General features: G+C 48.7%; 1 protein-coding gene across 1 annotated transcript in view; it reads left to right on the top strand.

Annotated features, from left to right (window-relative positions):
• The window catches only part of BRINP2 (BMP/retinoic acid inducible neural specific 2), a gene marked incomplete at its 3' end in the record, with an annotated part of 94,757 nt that overhangs the window by 43,606 nt on the left and 29,709 nt on the right, over window positions 1-21,442 (top strand). Inside the window, exon 2 of the mRNA XM_081300322.1 lies at window positions 7,684-8,024. Within this exon, the coding sequence (XP_081156448.1) occupies window positions 7,759-8,024 (266 nt within the window). The 5' untranslated portion in view covers window positions 7,684-7,758. The remainder of the gene's footprint in view (window positions 1-7,683; window positions 8,025-21,442) is intronic.

The raw sequence follows: 21,442 nt of genomic DNA, 5'->3' as shown, positions 1-21,442 counted from the left end.
GACAGAATAAGCTCAAGGCTCAGGGTCAAGAGACTTGCACTTCTCTAGCCATAAGTTTTCTCATCTACTCTACAGTGGGAAGGGATTCCATCGCTGGCCCTCAACTGGGAATGGTACCAAAATCTCCTGTGGGCTTTAAAAAAAAAATTCCCAAATGTAAAAATATGCCCCAACCCAAGATCAGTCATTTCCTTCCTTCCCTACTTCCTCTTGCTGCCCACTCTACACACACACACACACACACACACACACACACACACTCATGGTTACTGAGAATCTCACTGGCCTGGTGATCTCCAGTTCCATGATGTGACCAGGTAGACATTGATCAGGGGGCTGAAGACTGTAGAAAGTCAAGGTAACCACGTCGTAATGCACAGTCTATCTTTGGAAGGTCTTGGAGAAAATCAATCTGAAAGATGGGAGGGATAGATACAGGTACAAAGAGGATAGGCAGAGAGGGCATATGGCAGGGCTCAGAGCCAGACATTTGGGGGATCAAGGGACCACAGGATGAAGGCAAAGCACCCTATCTGAGCCCACCGCTGCCATCATTAACTGTGGAAGATAATCCAGGGGCAGCAGTGAAGTCCCTCATAAGGGTCAGTGGGGATGTCCACAGTCAGGGGATGCGGCTTGTGGTAGACTTCACCTCCTAAGCTCCAGGCCTCCTCTGTAAACAGCAACAACAATCAACCAACCAAAAACCCCAGATGGGGTGAGGTGGTGCCTGCATCCTGCTTTCTACTCCAATGACCTGTGTTGGAACAACAGAAAAAGGAATCGTGAGCCATCACCCGGCGCTCACCATGGCCTGGCACTGTCTAGGCCTTTATAAACATTAACTTTCAAAATCCCCACAACCCTTTGAAGCAGCACCATGATTGTTTGTCCTTTTTTAGCATCTGTCCCCGCCACCACTCCACTTTGGAACAGCAGATGGGGAGGTTCCAGTGCCCGGAGGAGGAGGGCAGATCGGTTCCCAGGGCCACAGGAGCTCCGGGGATTGCATAAGGATGGGGGAAGAAAGGGCGTTGAGGACATGGTTCTGATCTGCATGGAGATGAGGTTTTAAAAGCTTCAAAATATGCCACTTTTCATTTTGAGGTTCTATTTGATCAGCAGCACAGTCTTCCTCAAGGGAGGCCACAGGGCAAAAGGGCCTCCCTGGTCCACACACCCTGGCCCTGGCTTGATGGCGCACAAGGCCCTGGGCCAACCTGTCAGTTAGCTTGTCTGGACAAGGAAAGTGCCAAGGACACCAGCTGCAAGGGGGAAGGCTTTGCCACTGACAGAGGACCCTGTCCTTGACAAGTAAGGGGCTGGTGTCACACCCAGAGACCTATGAATATGGGCCCTGTGGGGGAAGAGACTACAAGTTGTAGTCACCAGAGAACCCTGTGTATGTGAGCGCTGTGGGTGTGATTTTAAAGCTTGTCACAGGACTTGAAGTCCTGTGCTTTGTTCCTGCCCATGAGGCCAGGGCTGGGTCTGTCCAGCTCACCGGAGTTACACCCGTCACTGTGCATGGACATTTGAATAACTGATTGTTTGACGGACAGAGGTGAACAAGGATAAAGAGCCGAGTTCCAGGTCTACACATTAGAACGCCTGCATTTCACTTTTGCCTTCTTTGGAGTGGCCTCCAGAGAGCCCCTTCACCCTCTCTCAGCCTTCCCTCCAAAAGGTCTCAAATTAATGTAAGAACTTTTAGAAAATAGCAATTACGATTAGCTCTTTCCTTTGCATAAATAATCATTAATATTGTTGACCTGATTCTATGCAGTGAGGATATCTAGATCCTCCCCAGGTTCTCGTCATTTCCTGACGAGCGTTGGGTAGTCCGCCAAATGTAGCTTACTGGTCCCACGCCAGGCCTGGGGGTGAAGCTGAAGGTCATGTCACGGAGGCTGGGGATGACAGTACCAATAGACATGTCACACCTGCCTGGGTTCACATGGCGGGGGAGATTATGGATCTCACTGCCGGAGCTAAGGGCCCTGGTGAGTCTCTGTCGAGGCATTTCCAACAAAGGGCCGGAGGCAATCATTGGTCCAAGCAGATAGCATCCCTGCATCCACTCTGACCTTAAGAATATCCTGTCATTTCTATTTCTCCTGTCTACCCTCCCTCTTTCTAGGAAGAAAGGGTATTCGCATTAGGATATTATGGATGACAAGAACAAATAACACTCCCATGATTTTTTTAAAACACTGACCCTCCTCAGATTTATTCAAGAAAACATCTCCTCAATAGAGTTGGCCAATTAACCACTTAAATGGCTTGAAAACTTATTTAATGTCACTGCCTAATCACTTTATGAAATGCCACTGCTCCAGCGGGCAGAAATTTCTGCTTTATACTTCACTTCTCTCAGGCTTCCCTCTCTTTCTGAAACACCGAGCTTCCTTCCAAAGACGACTGGAATCTGAGTCCTCTCGCCTTAAGTGTGGGCCCTTGTATTTGCATGATCCTGTGGATCCTGGGGATCAGCTCATCCCATAGATCAACTTACTGATGCTGAAAGGAGGCTCCCGAAGGACAGTGCCTGGCTGAAGGGGACCAGCTTGTGAGTGCCAGGGCCACCGTGTTTATAGCTGTAAGTCGTGTAACTGCTGCAGCCAGGGGTGGGTGGACCTGGCTCTGCCACTGAGACAAGTGACCACACGCACTTCACCATCCACATCCCAGCCTCAGTGTTCTCACCTCTTCAGGGGATAATTTTATAATCTGTTTAATAAGCTGTCACTGCCACACAGACATTCAATGACTTATACTGGTGTTTGTTAGTAATAAGCAACATTAGCAATTAAATTAATTACAATAATACTGTCACACCCATAGGTACAGCCCCTCTTCTGTAGAAGTTTTCTGTGTGTGTGTGTGTGTGTGTGTGTGTGTGTGTGTGTTGCTGGGATGGAACTTCACCCAGGCCAGGCAAGTGGTTTCTCTCTGAGCCAAGCCCCAGCCCTGGGGTGATTTTCACTGAGGAAGCCTCTGTTTCCACTTTATTTGCCAAGAGTGAGCGCATAGGCAGCTCAGGCCCGCATCCTAATTGCTCCTTCTTTTGACACACCGAGTGTGAGAGGAGATGGCCAGCCATGGTGGGGGCCGGGGCCCAATAGAACCCCTAAAATCTCAGCCGGGTGACAGTGTGAGCCTGGCTAAAGCGCTACCATGTTGAAGACCGCACTGCTTGTTGCCCACGTGACCTGGTCTGTACGTGATTTTCTCTATTGACAAAACTGTGACCCACTTAATTCATGGCTTAAAGAGCAGATTTGAGCTAATGCACTCAGCCAAGGAAAACCCACGCTCGTCTCACTCGTATCTTTGGTGTGAAGCCAGTTTATTATTTTGCCTAGGTGGAACACGGCCTCAAGGACAGTGAAAGTAAAGGAAATCATTTGGTTTTCGGAAGTCCGCATGTTAATGTACTAACATGGGACGTGGGGCCTTCCTGCCCTGCAGGCCCCAGGACCAGGAGGGCAATGGAAGCCTGACGTGGGAGGTGCTAACTGTTTCATCCTGTGCACGTTAGTGTGCCACCAGACGTCCTGAGAAAGAGACAGTTCAACTTTGTTTGACAGGTTGCCGGTCCGAAATTTAGTGACATTATTTTACAGAATAAACAGGAAATGGCCAAAAGCTGTTCTCCTTCAAAAGCCTGATTTTTATACAACTGTCAACACAGCAATTATTTTGTCTTTTTTTAAAGGTGAGGGAACACATTCTAGAAATTTTATTAAGAAAGTTTTGAAACCTGTTTAACACTTCTCTTCCTGAAAAAGAGATTTTTTTTTTTTTTTTTTAGTCAAAATGTCTTCAGATCCTGAGGAAAACCAATGAAGCGGAAAGCGTGTGATTCTAGGGCCAGGTTCAGGAGGGGAGCCGCGAGCACTGAATTCAGACGTTCCTGCTGCGCTCAGCAGACTTGGCCCAGCAATCAAAACCATTTGATTCTGAAGCTGATATTCCTATAACCAGGCAGGTTCCAGCGCATTGTGAGCTCTGAAAAAGCATAATTACAAACAAAGAATGACAAGAAGCGCACTTAATATAGCTCCCTTCTTCCCAAGATTCACACGAGTGCTCTCACCTGTCTCCAGGAGCCCTCCCCTGATGGGCGAGGTGATGGCTTCCATCTCACTTGGAGCCTGGGAGGCCAGTGCACCCTGAGGTTAACTGACTAGGTGTGGCCATAAGCCGTCCCTGGCCCACAGTGCCCCCTGACATAGTGCATGGAATTGAGGCATCAGATGCATGTAAGGGCCAACTCTTTGTGAGATGAAATGCCAAGAACAAAGAGGCGACCTCCAAATTTGAAGGGTCCGTAAGCTATGAAGGGAGGGTGTGGTGTGGGGGCCCAGTTGGGGAGAGGATCAATATCACTCTGCTCAAGAATCTACCATACAAGCTTTTTCTCATACAGAGAATAACGGCTCATTTTCTTCAAGGAGCAAGAATCCTCCAGGGCCAGGCCTTAAGCCCTAATGGGAGAAGGTGTAGTTATCTTGTATATGTCTGCATTATTTTTCTATTGCTGTACAATGAATTACCACAAACAACAAATATGCTATGTTTAATAGCATAAAACAATTAATTGCAAGTTTATTATCTTGTAGTTTCGGTGGATCAGAGCTAGATTCTTAGTTGAGTCCTTTGTTTAGGATCTTGCCAGAATGGAATTGAGATGTTTGCCAGGGAAGGGCTTCTCATTGTCGGCTCAGGGTCCTCTTCTAAGCACACGTTGTTGTTGGCAGAATTTCTTTCCTTGCAATTATATGACTGAGCTCCTCATATTCTTGCTAGCTATTGGACGGAGATAGCTAGATAGCTCTCGGCTCCCGGAGGCCACCTGCAATTCCTTGCTGTGTCAGACACAGGCAGGACACAGCATGGCTTTTGTTCTCTTGCAGGCCAGTTTGAACTTGACTCTTTGACATTTCACTGTCTTCTAAAGAATCACCTGTTTCAGCCAAGCCTACCCAGAATATTGCTCAAAGTCATCCATAAGTCTTTGTCCTGGATGCCATCACCACCATCTAAACTCTAATCTTCCTGGACTTTTTTCGATGCATTTGGCAAGCATCACATGGTAACTCAAAGCTGTTCTGATTATTAACCTGATCACAGCAGTGATATCTCATCTTTCTCACAGGCCCCACTCACACTCGGCAGGAGTGGGTCGTATGAGGCATGCACCATAGGATGTGGGATTCTTGAGGGGCCACTCTGAGACCCTGCTTTCCATACGTCCTGCCGCCCATGTCTGCATTCCCACTTTCCTGTGTGTACTGCTTTGGCCTCCTGTTTCAAATAGCCGTAGCCTCCCAAATGAGCCCTCCTCCCGACTGTCCATCATAATGCCTTTAAAAGACAGAGCAATGTGTTTGTTATACGAGAAATTAATCACTAATAATAGAGTTTTAGGTAACATAACAAGCCCTTGCTTTTATATTGTCCAAACTTAGCAGAGTGCCTGGAACTTAAGAATTCTTAATTTATGGGTCTTCAGTAGATGAATATGTGAAAGATTAAATGAGAAATACTTTGGGCATCCTCATCAGATTTCATCCATATAAAAGATGCCTACTCCCTCCATATGCAAGGATGATTCCTCCTTTTAGTTTTGAATCACTTTTTCTTTTTTCCTGGTAATGCATGCTTATTAAAAAAACACACTTGGGGATTTTCCTTCTATGATTTTATTTTTTATATTTAATTTTTAATCCAAGTGGAACTAAGTTCCCAATATATGGATAAAATATTCCATCCCTACCCAATTAGTCTGTGGTGCATTTTTTTTCTCCCTTGTATACTAAATTCTTTATATATAAAGCTTCTCTCTGAGCTGTGCTATTTCATTGGCCTGCTTGTCCAATTTGTGAGCCTATTTTAATTATTAGAATTTTTATCCTGGTTTAAGATCTGTCATCGTTCTTATTTTTCAGCCCTTTCTCAGCCAGTTCATTAAGCGGGGGTCTCTCTTGCTGCCTGTTCTAGCTCCAAAAGCAGTAGAGTACTTTTTGGCAAGGTCTGAACAGGGAGCTCCATCCAGGTTTATATTCTACTCCTGTTTTCCGTAGATCCCCCCCTTTGAGTCCCAGGGAAATGTGAACTTACAATAATAATAACAAGGCCTACATAAAAAATCTTACAGTGAGAGCGAAAGTGACTTCTAAGAACAACCCACCATGCAGTAGGTGCTTACCTCCTCCCTGCTGGAGGGGAGGGTACTTTCTGAATGTCCAGCCCTCGTGCTCCTGTCCCTCCATCCTTATGAGCAGGGACTCTTGAAAGTGTCCTGTACAAATGTTCAGATTCAGGCCAACCTTGTGCTGGGAGTTCCAGGATTCAGACCTGGATCCAGTGTCTGAACCTTCAAGGTTCCCTTTGATCCTGGGAACCCTGGGGAACTTGGAAAGGGGCATGGATCAGGTGGTCAAGCCCACTTTGCCTGCCCTGTCTGGAAGTGCCAGGAAATTTACCCCCCTTGCCTTATCCCGAGGAAGCCTGGGCTTTGGCAGCCAGAGAGGGTCCTCCAGCCATGAATGACAGGTACTGGGTGCTGGAAGTCATTCTGGCACACACTGAAATGATGCTGGCGAGGAGACGTGGACAGCACTGTGACAACATGTGCTGGAAATTAAAGATCGAAGGGTGATTACAATTCCAGGCAGTTCCACAGTACTGAATGGTGCCTGCACCTGCCTCGAGGTTGATAAAGGTGACTAGTTGTCCTTAGACAATGTGTAGCCCTGGAAATCAGGCCTGTGGTGAGTGACGATGCAGCCAGGAACTACCAAGCCCAGAATCTTCCTCTTTCCTGGTGTCTTCCTCCAACTCAGAGAAGCCAGGGCATGCCCTCATTCATTGCTTCATGGAGGGGGTCTGGGGCTGCTCTGTGCTCTAAGGGGCTAGTCAGAAGGGGACAAGAGTGAGATGTGGCTCTGGCCTTTGTAACTCTCAGCTGCACGTGAGAGAGGGAGCCCCAGGGATACCCTGGCAGGTGTGGACCTGGTCCAAAGATGGCAGTATGGCAGTCTTTTATCCCATTCAAACTCCATCCCGCTTAGCCTTCAACAAAAGAACAGATGGAAGTCCCACCCTGGAAGAGAGCTTAGATATTCTGGAGCCAACCTCTTTATTTTCTAGAGGCTACATGAACCCCAGACAGGAGAGTGGTTGGCTCAAGGTCACCCAGCTTCACAGCAACAATCAGACTTGACTACCTTTCTGCCCTCCCAGTCTCCATTGGAAAAACAGGTTGCTACTTGCAGTCTGTGAGGCAGCTATGGGAACCTGTTGAATGCTTTTGAAAAGACAGAAACAGATGGTGTTGGGGTGAGTCAAAGGAGGAAGCATGGAAGCAATATGACATCAAGGTTACAAGCCAGACCCCGAGTTCGAGTTCTGGTTTTATCACTTTGTGCATGAGTGGACTTGAGCAACTGCCTTCGACACTCTCAGCCTTGTTTTCTCATGTCTAAAATAATGACAATAGTGTTTCCTCAGGGACTTTTTGAAGAATTAAGTAAGATGATGTACCTGGAGTGCTTGGCTCCAGGCTGGGTGTCACTAGGGTAAAGGATTTCCATATGGGCCCTGAACAACTGTGTTGAACGCAGGCCCCCAGGGTAGCACCAGGTGCCCACCTGACATGTCCCTTTGCCTTTCTAGTTCCAGAGCCCTGGAAGAGCGGCAGAGTGGGAGAGCGTGGCAAGAGAATGAAGAAACCAACCGCCCCGGAGAAGCATGAGGTGGCAGTGGGGCACTCGGTTTAGAGGGCTTTGGCCGGTGGCCCCATGGGCAGCGCTGCTGGCACTGGGCCTGCCAGGCTGGGTGCTGGCCGTCTCGGCCACGGTGGCCGCTGTGGTCCCAGAGCAGCATGCTGCCTCAGCTGGCCAGCCGCCCCTGGACTGGCTGCTCACAGACCGGGGCCCCTTCCACCGCGCCCAAGAGTATGCCGACTTCATGGAGCGCTACCGGCAGGGATTCACCACCAGGTACAGGATCTACAGGTGAGTGGGACCTCCCGGACCAAGATGGGGCCTCCCTCCCTCAGAACACAACCAGGCAGGTTGCCCAGTGTGCTGGCCCGACGGTGACAGCAGCCAGAATGCCCTCCAACTGAACTAGAGGTGACAGCTGGAGGACACCGGGAAGGAAAAGAAGCCACCATGTTGGTTTTTAAAACAGAAAGACAAAAACACATACAAGCTGGAGAGCCTGCCGATGCCTCCTGGGGAACTTAGCAAAAGGGTTTCTATTTATAGGTTGTGCTGCTTATAAATTGAGGACAAATCAGGCGGCATGGAGTCAGCATGTGGCCTGGGCTGCCGTAGGAGGTCAGAGTCAAACGCTGGGGCCCGGGTTTTAACTAATGGGTTAGATACTTTTATGAGTCGTAATTACTTAGACATGCAAATGAAGGAAGGGACGCTCAGGCTCTGGCCTTGGAGCTCTGCAGAGCTCTGTGGGGTCAGGGGCAGACCTGCCCCGCCCTCATCAGCCCCCAAGGCCCAGTAGCCTGTGCATGGAGATGGGTTGGACCTTCCTGGCTGCTTAGTCCCATCTCCAGGAGCCTTGAAGCTGAAAGTCAACACTGAGTCCTGCTGGGCCATCTGATGTGGGATAAGCCAGGTATCTACTCCGGGCTGCTGGGCCAGGGCCTCCGAAGTAGAATGCTCCTTCAAGTTCTCCCCCTGGGTGGCCCTGCAGGGCCCAGGGCCCCCACAGGTGAATCCCTGATTGCAAACTCCCCGTGACCTCTCTGCCCACCTGCCCCTCTGCCATGCTCCTTTCCCTCCTCACCTTGTCTGCAGAAGAGAGATTGTCACATAACCCTGGGAGCTTCACTGAACTTTCTTTGTTCAAAGATATTTATTTTTTAATTATAAATTAGTTGCTCATGCAAAAAAAAAAAAAGTGGGGGGGAGTGGAGAAAACATGAAAAAGCACAAAGAGACAAAAACCCAAAACCACCCATTCTTTTAGCATCTGGAGTTGGCTATTGTTAACATTTGAGCATGTGCATTTTCAATCCTGTGAGCAGACTAATGTTTGGAGTCTCTTCGAACTTTGCATGGCTTATGTAAATCACCCCACTGAATCCTTCCAACAACGCTTTGTTAGAAGAACAATTATTTTCCCTTTTCTAAACATGAGGAAATTTAGGCCCAGAAAAGTTGTGCCACTTGCTGAAGAGCACACAGCAAGTCAATAGTGGAACAGGATCAGCCCCCAACTAGTCAGACTTCAGAATTTGAGTTCTTAAAGTAGAGACAGTTTTCTGTTTCTGGGAGTTATTTTAACATCTGCAGTAACCAGGCAACCTATTTAGGTTAGGACAGGGCCTCAGAAATAAGTTCTAGGAGTATTCAGCACTGAAGATCCCCAAAGTGTAAGAGAGCAGCTGTTTATGCAGGGCACTGGCCTGTTTCATAATTTCCACACTTGACGGAGACAAAGAGGCAGACACGGATATTTGAGGGTTTGGTACCTCGTGGGTCCAGAGGTATATGGAAATAAAGTCTTGAGCTCAGGCGTGGCCTGCCCACCTCTCCTTCACACGGTGCAGGGCTCCAGTCTGGTCCAGGAAGGGATTGTGGTTCACGATTCCTGCTTCAGTGACTCTGGTCCTTGTCATGCTCCAAAACCTGCAGCATAAATTCACATCTAACCACTGAGGACGGGAGAGGCCAGCTCAGCCTGGGACTGTTCACACCTGCTCAGGTGGAAGCAGATGAGAAGAGCTACGGAGCAAGTGAGAACCCCACCTTCAGTAAACGTCTAAGAATCTAGACGTGTGCCCCCACAGTCTGCTGATAAGGCAAATTCAGAGTGATCCATCCCTTATCAAAGAATTTATTTTTCCATCTCACTGGGCAGGGGGCTGGGATCAGAAAATCTACTCTAGAATGTGCTAAGCAGAAAATTCTTCCTGTCTAGTGAAATAAAATTCAATGCACCTTGGAATATTTGGTGGATCCCAAATCTCACAAAAACATTGTTGTCACAAAAATAATTTTTAAAAGTGTATTGGAAGTGAAGTCAGGCTGAGGATCTTAACACCCCTGCCCGCTCCAGAGGGCTTCGGGAACTCAGGGAAGGAACCATCAGCCTCCTTCTCCTCTCAGTAGGTTTTTTGTTGTTGTTGTTTTTTTGTCACTAAGCCCCGGGTCCCATGTCTGGGCAGCCTGTCAGCCAGTTAACAGCTGGGCGGCCGCTGGGAGCAGGCCTGTGGGGAGTGTCCGTAATCACTTCTGCACCATCAACCATTCTATCAGTTGGTAATGGTTTTCTGATCATTTAATGTGACAAGCTCTTACGCTGTGCCATTCTGTTTCTCTGGGGTCAGTTATTGCACATGAACCTGTACTTGGGGAAACAGTAACCAGTCATTCTGACAGGGATGCAGGATTCTGATTTGTGACCCTGGTGGAGTGAAAGAGGATGGTCACACACCAGTGCTCCAGGAGCATTCTGGGAGTTTTGCCTTTGGTTGTTAAGCAAAATGGCAGTCCCATAAGCACTCGTAGCACTGTCTGTGTTTTTCCACTGGGAATTCTCTTACCCCCTTCCCCTTGGTCTTTAGGGCCAATTGCCTCTGGCAAAGTTGGGACCTTGCTTACACTAACTCAAACAGGGCACAGAAAACTGGCAAAATATATATTGAGTCATCCCCCAACCATTCTCCTACTTTCCAAAAGGGCAGAGGGAATCAAGAAGCTTACAGAGAATACCAATAGTGCTCTTTGAACAGATATCGGGTCTCAGGCTGAATTAGTATTTCATTTCATTCTTTTGGCACCTGGCAATCAGATGATATCCCCATGTGCCTTCTGTACGACAACGGGGCTGGACTCGGGTAGAAAAGAGTGAGACCTCCCTGTGGGGCTGGAATCCTTGGTGCGGAATCACTTGAAACTCTCACACACAGGACAGAGGCCCTTCACCCACTGTACGGCAAGGTTCTCATATTGAACCCCCAGTTCCACCTTCTCAGCTGGAAATCTGGGTGAGCTCTGGCTTTGAGGAGGTGACTAGTCATTCTAGACTTTCTCCAGCCTCTCTGACCGTGGCCCCTAGAGAGTGTCGTGTTCTCCTGTACATGTTTGTATTCCAGTCGGCGAAGGGGCTTCAGGGTGAAGAATCTAGAGCCAAGGGACTCGGGTTCTGTCTGGAGCACAATTACCTAATTTCCTTGTTTCCCATTTTCCTTACTTGTAAAGTGAGGACAATAATAGTGCCCATCTAATGGATGGATGGGGTAATTAAATGAGCTAATTGATGTGAGGCGCTTAAAACGGTGCTTAGTAAATATTACTTATTATTAGATGGTCCTCAATAAATACTAGACTATGCAAGCATGGGAATGCAGTGGGAGCCAGGGGTGCTGTCTTTGCTGCACTGTCTACTGACCATCTATATTAGGAGAACTGTTCTCTTGTTTGCCTTTTTGAAGCACATTAACCCTTACCCCTCAATCTGGCTCTTCACTGGGAGAGGAATTCAACTGCAAAACGATTGACTCCTCTCTGGGGTATGCTCTTACTGGCTGCAAGATCTGGTGGAGGAAGCAAGATGGTTTCCTGCACATATTAGAGCTGCCATGAGTCACACTCCTGCTCCTAACGTCAGGATTGCTTAGAGACTGGTCTCTGTTGGCGCCCTGGTTGGTCCCAGGGATGAAGTGCACAAGCTCAAAGTGGTGCTCTTAAGAGGAGACCATCGGATCTCCTAAAGAACAGGACGGGCTTGGGCATCTCACCCAGCAGCTCTATGACTCCATTGATCTTCATCAGCCTCTCACATGTCCTCTGGCCCCATCAGACCAAGAGCTGAGCCATCAGCCCACTGCTCAGACACCATCTCCTAATTGGTTAGTGTAAGAGCTCTCAAGTAGAGATCCTGTCTCCAGTTCCATTTGTGACCCCAACTGCCCCCTCCCTAGCCCCCACTACAATAAATGCTTGAGGAACCTCACAGCAGGGCTACAAGGCAGATAGGGGCTATTAGGGTCTAAGGCAGTGAGACAGAGTTGTTCAAGGTCAGAGACTAGCCAGTCACAGCCAGAAATAGCACTCAGGGCTTCTGACTCTAGTCTCCTGCTCCTTACTCCGGCCACGCCACTTCCTTTTGACTGGTAAGTGCACCTTCATCATCACACGCAGCCTAATCAGGCACCTAAATTGAGCTGATGCAAATGTAAATATGGTTTCTCGAAACACTCTAGCAGTAATGTTCCATTCTCTCTTTGCTACAAATCAAAGTAATGAGCAGTCTGGCTTTTTTTTTTTTTTCTTTCTTTTTGTATTAAGGTTTTAATAGAGAGATAATCATGGGATTGGAAAAAATCCAAGCCACTACGATGAAACACTTAAAACTCGGAAAGAATAAATTAAAATCGAGAAAGTTAGAAATCATACAGAACAATGCATGCAATATGGCGGTTGGGAGGAAAGCAAGGCTGGGTGTGAATATTGACCTGGGTCCTCACGGCCTCGGGTTCTACCTACCTTTTTGTTTTGGAAAGGGAGGGTCTGGGGATGCGTTAGAAGTCTTCTGGGAACAAATCAGAAAAAGAAATTAAATAGATATCTTCATTGACAAAAGGGGACATTGTATTCTGGGAAAAGTTTGCTAATTTTAAGAACCCAGTAGAGCCAAGCTGAAGGCCAAGGGGTTTCGGGGTAAGTGGGGGTACAATCTGAGGGTGGGGTGAATGGCCGCAGTTATCAGGGCAAAAAAAACTCTCTACAGGCTCCAGAACAATGACCCTCAAGAAAGACAATCCGTTTGGAATTTGACAGGATGAAAAATAAGATGTAGTGATACCTCAGGTGTGAGGGAAGTGAGAAAAGAATATCAGATCCATACTGTTCCCTGGGTGGTCTCTGGACCAGCAGCAGCAGCAGGGCCTGAGAGCTTGTTAAATGTGCAGAACCCCAAGCCTCGCCCTACAGAGTCAGAATCTGCATTTGAACAGGGTTCCCTGAGGCCCAGTGTGGCATTGAAGTTTGAGGGGTACTGGAGACCTGGGAGACCTGCTGAGATGGGGAGGGAGCAGGAATGGCCAAGGTGGAGGAGGAGAGAAGGTGCCCGGAAGGCAGCACCTCCATCACTGCACTGAGGCAGGAGACAATGTACAGGGGATGTTACAAATGAAAGAGGAGAGAAGTCAGGGGAGGTTAAATTTAGGAGTTATTAGTACCAAGACGCATGAACTCATCAGAGTACTTAGAGCAGCTGGGGGAAAAGTTTAAAAGCAGAAAAAGCTGCAGGGCCTCGGAGCAGCCCGTGGGTGCCTCCTGGGAGATGGGGAGGTGAGGAAGCGGCAGCAGCTGTGGAAGCAATCACGGGAGGAGCTCCAGAGCCAGCTTATCATCCGGACCACGTCTCACCAACTAACAGATACTGATTTGGATAAACAGCGAGCCCTGGGAGAGGCACCATCTCCAATTAAGAGATCACAATCCACGTAAATAAAAGGCAACCAAAGGCAACCTCGGTCTGCTTAGGTAAATCCCAGTGATTTCTTAGACGTTTGCTGCAGCTACTAAACAAGAGAGAGGCTGTTATCCTGTGACTGCAGAGCTCCTCCCGGGAAGCCAGGGTTGTCAGGTGGATGGGTTGGACGAGGAAGGAGAGATGACCAGGACCCAAGAAAACCGGTTGATCTCTGAAATTCTCACTGGATTTCCATTTTAGCTGCGAGGGAGTTTGTCAGGACAGGAAAGAAATGGTTCATCAACTGATACTGTGCTTCAAATGAGAGCAAAATGCTGGGCATGCAGCTCAGTGGTAGTGCTTGCCTAGCATGCACAAAGCCCTGGGTTCAATTCCCAGCTCGAGAGAGAGAGAGAGAGAGAGAGAGAGAGAGAGAGAGAGAGAGAGAGAGCTAAATTCAAGTCAATGTTGCAAGGATAGGCTTGCAGGTCTGGTCACTGACACTCTTTCCCAGGCTGCAGGTGTGAGTAGGTAGGAGAGGGACGGAACAGAGTGGTTAGAAGTTGCTTTAATCCAGAGTCCAGTGCTGGTGCCGTCCCACTGACATACAAATACTACTCTAGATCGTAGACCTGGCTAAGGTCTTTCCTTCACCAAGAAATTTCATTGCAGAAGTGTCTGAAAGATGAGAACCAGAATATCCTGGTCTGGTTGTGGAGACACGTCATTCCTGGCATGGAAACATACCAGCACAACAGACTACATGAAATCCCTGTCACAGAGACGCACAAAGAACTAAGTGGAAAAGTGATCCGCTCTCTTGAAGCCAGGAGAAATGGCGCCCAGACAAACAGCTACAGTTCAAGAGTGCAATTAGAGGAGGAGTCCTTCCTTCAACAAGTGGCTTCATGGCCAGCTCTGCTGATGATTTCACTAGATTCCGAGAGGAGACTAGGAGCCGGGTGGATAGAGTTCTTGTCCCAATGAAACTTCCAGAGAAGTCCACCTGAAGAAAGTGCTAGACTACTGTACAGAAAACTAAAGGGTCATGTATAGGCGAAACCTGACGGGTGGCTGGCCGCTCTCTAAGGCGCATGGCAGACACAGCTGCAGTGTATCGGGGGTACAGAAGTGGTTAGGTGTGTTAGACTCATGTATGAATATGCCACAGTGAGAGCCACTGTTCTGCATAATTCCTATGCTCTGATTTTTAAAAAGGTGTGCTCTAAGAAAAGAGCAGTCAGCCCCATGCTGGTAGTATGAATGCCAAGAAGTCCCTCCTTTTCCTATCCTTATCCTATTTCTCCAAGATGCCAAAAATGTCTCTGACACCGAGTTTTTTCTAGGATACAATTTCAAAAAACTCTTACACAGAAGGGCAGACTATTTTCCCTTGTTAGGGGTAAATAATATGAAGTAAAAATAGTTATGTGTCTAGGGCAGGTAGGACCAAAGGTCCTTTTCCATTTCTACTTTGGAAAAATGGAGGGTAAATACTCACCCTGTGAGAAGATGGCAAGTGAGTGCTTTAAGATCCTGTAAGGCCACGGTTCCAATGAAAACCTAGCATCATTTATGCTTAAAAAAAATTGAATTAAGAATAACTTTGCTAACCATGAATTGCTCATGAGATCCTCTCACAAGTATTTGTGGTACACCTCCTTTGGGCAAAGCATTCTTCTGGGCTCTACAGCAGGATACAAAAGATGAAAAAAACAGGCTTCTACTGTTTTCTGGGGGGATGAACATCCATTTTGAGTGCTAACAGGCAAACCTGAAAACACAGTGGAATATAGCACCTCAAGCACCAAGGAGAAGACTTTAATACCTTCTCAGTGACCAATGGACAGATGTGGACCCTGGGTGCTAGGTCAGGATGAACCTCAGCATGTCGGTCTCAAGTTCCCCCAGACAGGATGACTGTTGCCCCCAGTGTTTTCCATCTTTGGGGGCTGCACCCAGATTAGCCAGCCCTAGTCTGAGATAAGATTGCAGAAATGGTCTCTGAGGAGGAAATAAAAATGTAAAAGTAAAAATGTCCTAGAAGTGAAGGGAGCTCAGGATGGCTCGGGGGAGAGGGGAAGATGGACTTTGTTTTCAGAGGAGATTTCATGGAGAGATCTTGAGTCAGTCAAGCAGAGAAAAAGAGGATTAATTTTTGATTTGAGAAATAATTAATTTTATTCATGAATGAGTTGCTACTTAGAGACCCACACTTGTACGAGGGAGCGAGGAAGGCCACATTTGGAACCTGCCACGGCACACGCAGGCGGATGGGGACACTGGCTAGTCATGTGCTCTTTTTTTTTGTTTTGTTTTGTTTTCTCTTCCAGAGAAGAGCTTTTTCTGGGTCAGAGATTCTCACTTTTTTTTTTCTTTATTCAGCTTCTGCCACATTTCTCCCACCTCAGAGCTTCCCACATCTCCCACAAGAAAATTATTTCAGTACATGGAGCTTGGAACAGTAAGTGGCACGTGGCGTGGACTTTTTTCATTCAGCACGTTATTTAGGGAGCAGCTAGGTGTGCTGCTGGACGCTCCACAAGTGCTGGGGACACCGCTGGGCCCCAGGGAGCTTGGCCCTCAGGGAAGCCCCAGGAGGGGACGCTCTCGGATGTGGACTGAGGTCTGTGACGTGGTGAGGGGGCACGTGAGAGGAACCTCCCTGCTCCTCCTCCAGCATCAGAAGCAGGCGAGATGTGCACCGGCTGCTGACGGCCACCTGGCCTGCAGAGGAAGGTGTGGACCTCAGTGTGAGATGGGGATCCCAGTCCCACAATCCCACCCCCGCCTCAGACTAAAGACCACGGGACCTCGCCCGTCCACCGACTGGCCCCACCCCAAGTGAAGCCCCTAGAGGAGACACCCCTGGACTGCGTGGGCAGGAGGCTCCAAGGACGCGCACTCAAGGGGGCAAACAGCAAGAGGGAGGAGACCGCCAGAGGGTGTCCACTGAAGGGCATGTGTGTCCCAAAGACCAGGGCCCTGTGAGCAAGGGTCTCAGGCAGCCTCCCGCAGACCAATTGAGCTGGCTCTCCCCAGGCTCCCTGATCTTCCCATGTTCAGGGAAGCACAAGGGGCAAAGAAAATAGATGGTTCTGAAAGGGCAGAACCGAGTAGGCCAAATTTCTATTTAACTTAGGGAGAAAGCAAAGACTTGTCTCTACGCTAATATTAATACATTAATGAATAATAATAGCCAATGAATATTGAACGGTCATCATACGCCTAACTTTACCAAGTGCTTTATAGATATTACTTTAAATTACTCTAATAGGAACCCCACAAGGGTGTGCTCTTCGTAACCCATAGTATAGACGAGGACACTGGGTTTTAGAGGGTGTCACACATCTGGGAGGAGGCACCGCCAGTGCTTAACCCATAACATAGAGGACAAATAAGTCGTCTGAGCCTAGGGCACTTAGCACCCTGACAGAAATGGTCCCCTGTTGTACCCAGCTTCCTCCTGGCACCCCGACAGATCTTTGGGATGCAGAAAACAGCTCCTGGGGGCTGGAAGGGGGCTCACCCCACTTAGAGACCTGGCAGTGTTGTTTTTTTTTCCACTAGAAGTCCCATCTGCACTTGGGCTCTGGGGAGCCCTGAGTGGGCAGGAGCCCCAGATGGATCTTCCTGAAACACTGTACTCATGGCAAATTCCGCATGTGTTGGCTCTGCACCCAAGGTGTGTTTCTCCGAGGATGCAGTGTAAATCGAATTTCTGTAGATCGAGTCCTCCACCGGAGGGACACTTAATGCCATTTCCAAGATGCAATATCTTATTTCTTGCCTGGCAGAGGTTTAAAAAAATTCAGTGTTAAGTGAATCCCTGGCCCCTGACTTTAGGCTCAAGTAGGTTCTGATTTAAAAACATTCGTGTGCACTAGGAAATGTCTTCTATTTCAAGGAATAATTTTTATAAAGCCAGAGAAACTGCAGTGCTGCAAACAACTATTTATTGGATGACTTTACAAATTTGGATTTTTTTTTTTTTACAGTGACAATATTGTTATAGTCTCTGGGACAGTCCCACTTGCTATCACATCCATGGCATAACTTGTAATCAGATGAGGGAGTGAAAAGACCAAGAGGCTGGGACTCCTGGATCGCTTGGAGGATCTGTGGGCCTAGATGTGGGCAGATTAGGGCTGCTCTAATCAGGGCACGTTTAGGGGGAGATGCAGGAATCTGGTTGGGCTTCTCAGCCATGTCATCCCTCTGTCTAGTGTAATGCTCCACGATTCTGTCACCCCCCAGGCTCTCCCACTTCTCCAGAAATGTCCTCTTTCCCCCACTTTCCACAAAGAGCAGACAAGCTGTGGCCACCAGAACGAGTCCCTGCGAGGCAGAATCCTCACTGGCCGGGCAGGAGGCTCTGTTGGGGGAGGAGGGGGCAGCCCCAGCCTGGCTGCACCGAGTCCTTGGTCACAAGCCCCGGGACCTGGGAGGATTCTCATTTTCCCTGTGTGCCAGGAGAGCCTGGGCCTCACCTGGGGACATGCCAGTGACGGAGGAGGGACAGGAAGGAAGGCTCTTTGGGGAGTGCCTTCTCCTGGCTCCACAAAGGCACCTCAACGCCACCAGGTTGGTTTAGTGCGCCAGGAAGCCAGCCCAGAAAGGGGGCGGGGAGGGGGCGGCTCCGGGAGTCCTGCAGCTGGCCTGGGCGTGGACATGGTCTCATCCCAGAAGGAATGTGACTGGAGGCTCGTCCTGGGTCCTCCCTCCCTCGGCAACCCCTGCACAGAGCAATGTGCGTCTGGGGCACGGGTGTCACAGCCGGGCCAGGAGATGAAATCCAGGCCTCTCTTCTTAAGAGAGGTCCTCACCACAAAGACAGCGTCCGGGTGCTCAAGGAAGTCCAACGACAGGGGACAGCAGATCAGAACCAAGTGACGCCTGGATCTGCGGATTAGAGGGAAACTTCCGAGTCACCGTGTCCCACCCAAGCTGACAACCCCTGTACCAACCCCAGAGGGGGACAAGCAGCCTTGGCTGGGGCGGCTCCTGCCATCAGGAAGCCAACTTGGGTTCAACAGCCCCAGACACTATAAAGATCTTCCTGACCCGGAGTCGTGGTCTTTGTCCCGGGGACTTCACCTGTGGGTACTGACCCCACTTTCTCATCTCTACAGCAAGCCAACTAACTGCCTGTCTTCACAGCAGGTCTCCAGACATTCGAAAACAGCTATTATTCTCCCAGATTCTTAGGGCCGTTCGCGCTCCGTGACTCCCCCAGAGCTGCTGCTGTCTCCTTCCCCTCCTCTCACGTGGCCTCTCATAAGCTGCCCTCGTTTTCTCCCCCCCCCCAGCTCTCCCTTCTCCATCTTTCTTCATAAAAAAGATCTGTGAGATTTCTCTTGACATCCCGTTTTCTCCTTAAACCGATTCTAGTTCCTAGGGACCTTCCTTGCCGGCTCACTTTTCAAACTACTCCAGAATCTCGTCACGAATCTTTCCCGGTTCCTCGTGTCGGAGTCTCTCGGGCCAGGGATCTCTTCTCCACAGACTTATGGAGCTCCTGGCGTCCTGGGCAGTCTGGGAGATGAAGCAGGGTGACCGTGCTCTGGAACTAGGCTCAAGGAAAGCTGGACATGTGTGTGGAGAGGGGTTTAGACAATACCGAGTTCTCCTCTTTTTCAAGTGAAATGTAGGAAGATCCTGACTTTCATTTCTGGTCTCCTCACCTGTTTGGTTTGATTCTGACCCTGGTTTAGTTTCTGTGGTGACGATGGCAGGAGGAGCCCATCCTGCTTCCTTTTGCACTTCCTGCCCCTGTGCTCTTTGCCTGCCCCCACCATGGCGCTAGGACTCTGGCCCCGTCTCCATCCCTGGCCCCATCTGCACAGTGTGGCTCCCACCCCAGAGCTGCCTGACCCTCCGGCCTCTTCCCTCTTTTTCTGACTTCATCATTTAACACCTGAACTTTTCTCCAGTTCAACTCCCCTGAAGTTCACTGTCGGGCCCTCTGTAACCAAAGGATGGACCCCCAACCCGCTGTCTCCGCATGGCCACTTTGAATCCTCCCGCTCCTCTGGTGATGAGTGGTCAGTGAGCACCGCCCAACCCTGTCCCCGGGGTAGGCCCCGTCCAGTCTTCCTGCTTCTCCTCTGTTCCAGCCCCAGGAACATCTTCAGGTGCCCCTCCTGCCCTGCTCCTCCTGCACAGCTCCTTCCATTGCCTCGCGGCTCAGCTCCTTCTCACCTTCCAAACCCTTTAGTACCTCTCCTTCTGACGTCCCCCCCCCCAGGACTCCTCCCCCAGGACGGCCCATTACTGCTGCCTGCCATCCCCCCATTCTGGTCCTGCCTCTGCCCTAGAACTTCCTTGTGCACTTGTTGGTCTCTGCTCCTCCCTTAGCTGTGAGTTCCTTCAGGCAAAGGACACATCTTACCTCAGCTTCGACCCCATTGCCGTGTCTGCCACACAGAGAGACACACGAGGATGAGACACTTGGTCACATGTTCTGGGACTAAATTAAATGGAGGAGAAGACAAGTGGCCAAAGCTCCAGGTTCTAGGATTTACTGCCTGAGTCTGTGTTCTGCTGCTTCTGATGAGTGACCTGGCGTGAGTCGCTTTGTATCTCTGAGCCTCCTTGTTCTCTTTAGTAAAACCAATACAGTTATGCAACTTTGCTTATATGATTATGTGGAGACGACTGAAACCCAGATTTCTTTATTTCAAGATAGACACTGATTCTTTTTGTGAGAGGCCACCCGTGGGTAAATATGGAAGATAGTAGGGGGGAAATCTAGAGAAGAATGGGGAAGAGAAAATGAAACTCTACCAAGAACGAGGAAAGAGAAAAGAGGCAGTCTTACTCTTTCAAACTTGGCCGACTGCATCAAATGCCATGTTGATGAAATTTATCACTTAAAATCCACTGTAGCCTGAGTTCATCTATCCAGTGATTTTATTGGTATAGATGGTTTAAAATAAATCTTTAACCGTGACAGAGCATGACGTGCACACCATGACCCCACAGCTTCCAGCCAAGGCTTCAAGACCACCACCTTTTCCTGTGTGCATCCCCAAAGCAAGAAGAGGGACCCCAAGAGGGAATGTTACTGAGCAGAGGAGGAATGGGAGAATGGTCACTCAAGGAATCCTTATCCAACTGGGCAGTACCATCAGGGGCTGAGACCATTTCACCCACTGAAATACTGGTTGATACCATCAAGATAGTATTAGGCAAAATAGGGTAACTACTAAGACAAATGGTCCCCATCTCAGTGACTTCAGGATAGGTAGTTTACGTTTTCGTTTATGTCACACTCCAAAATAATATGGTATTCATGGGAGAGATAAAAAGAGATGGCTCCGTGACCTCATCCAGGACCAAGACTCCTTTGACCTGGTCACTCTGCCAGCCCTTAAGTCCTCAGAGCCTCTTCCAGATGCTGGTGATCAGAGAATGGGGGAGCATGAAGGATTTCAGGGGGGGGGAATTTGGTAGGCCAGAATCCATGTTCCATCAGCAGAATTCTGTCCTGTGGCTGCACATAAATGCACACGAAGCTGGGGGAAACTGTCCATCTGTGTGCCCAGGAGGAAAATGGAAACCACTTACTGAATAACTTTCCAGTCTCTGCCACAAGGTGTGGAATGCAAGAGAGAGAGAGTGAGTTAAAAATGTCGACTTCCGTGATACAGGACACAGAGGGCCGCCTTGACTCTGATTCTTATGGGGAAAAAAAAAAAAAAAGTTCTGAGGCTGAAAAGAAATATGGAGTACTGATTGGCCATAAAATTACTGTTACCAAGAATATTTTTATCTTTAAATAAAAACAAGTATAACGTTGAAATGGGTTAATAAAGGAAGTATGGATAGTAGACTATCTTCACCTCTTATGTAGCTATATATCCTCAAGACACTTAAGTTATCTGAGCCTCAGGGAGCTCAGCTATAGAATAGGGCTACAGCTGTCATGTGTACCATGTACCTCTTGCCACACTCATGCATATGGAAAAAAACAAATTCAGTAGCC

This window comes from Spermophilus citellus (genome assembly GCF_964194105.1).
Source record: "Spermophilus citellus genome assembly, chromosome: 6".
NCBI lineage: Eukaryota > Metazoa > Chordata > Mammalia > Rodentia > Sciuridae > Spermophilus > Spermophilus citellus.
The sequence above is the reverse complement of the archived record's forward strand: the minus strand, read 5'-3'. Positions and strand labels throughout refer to the sequence as shown.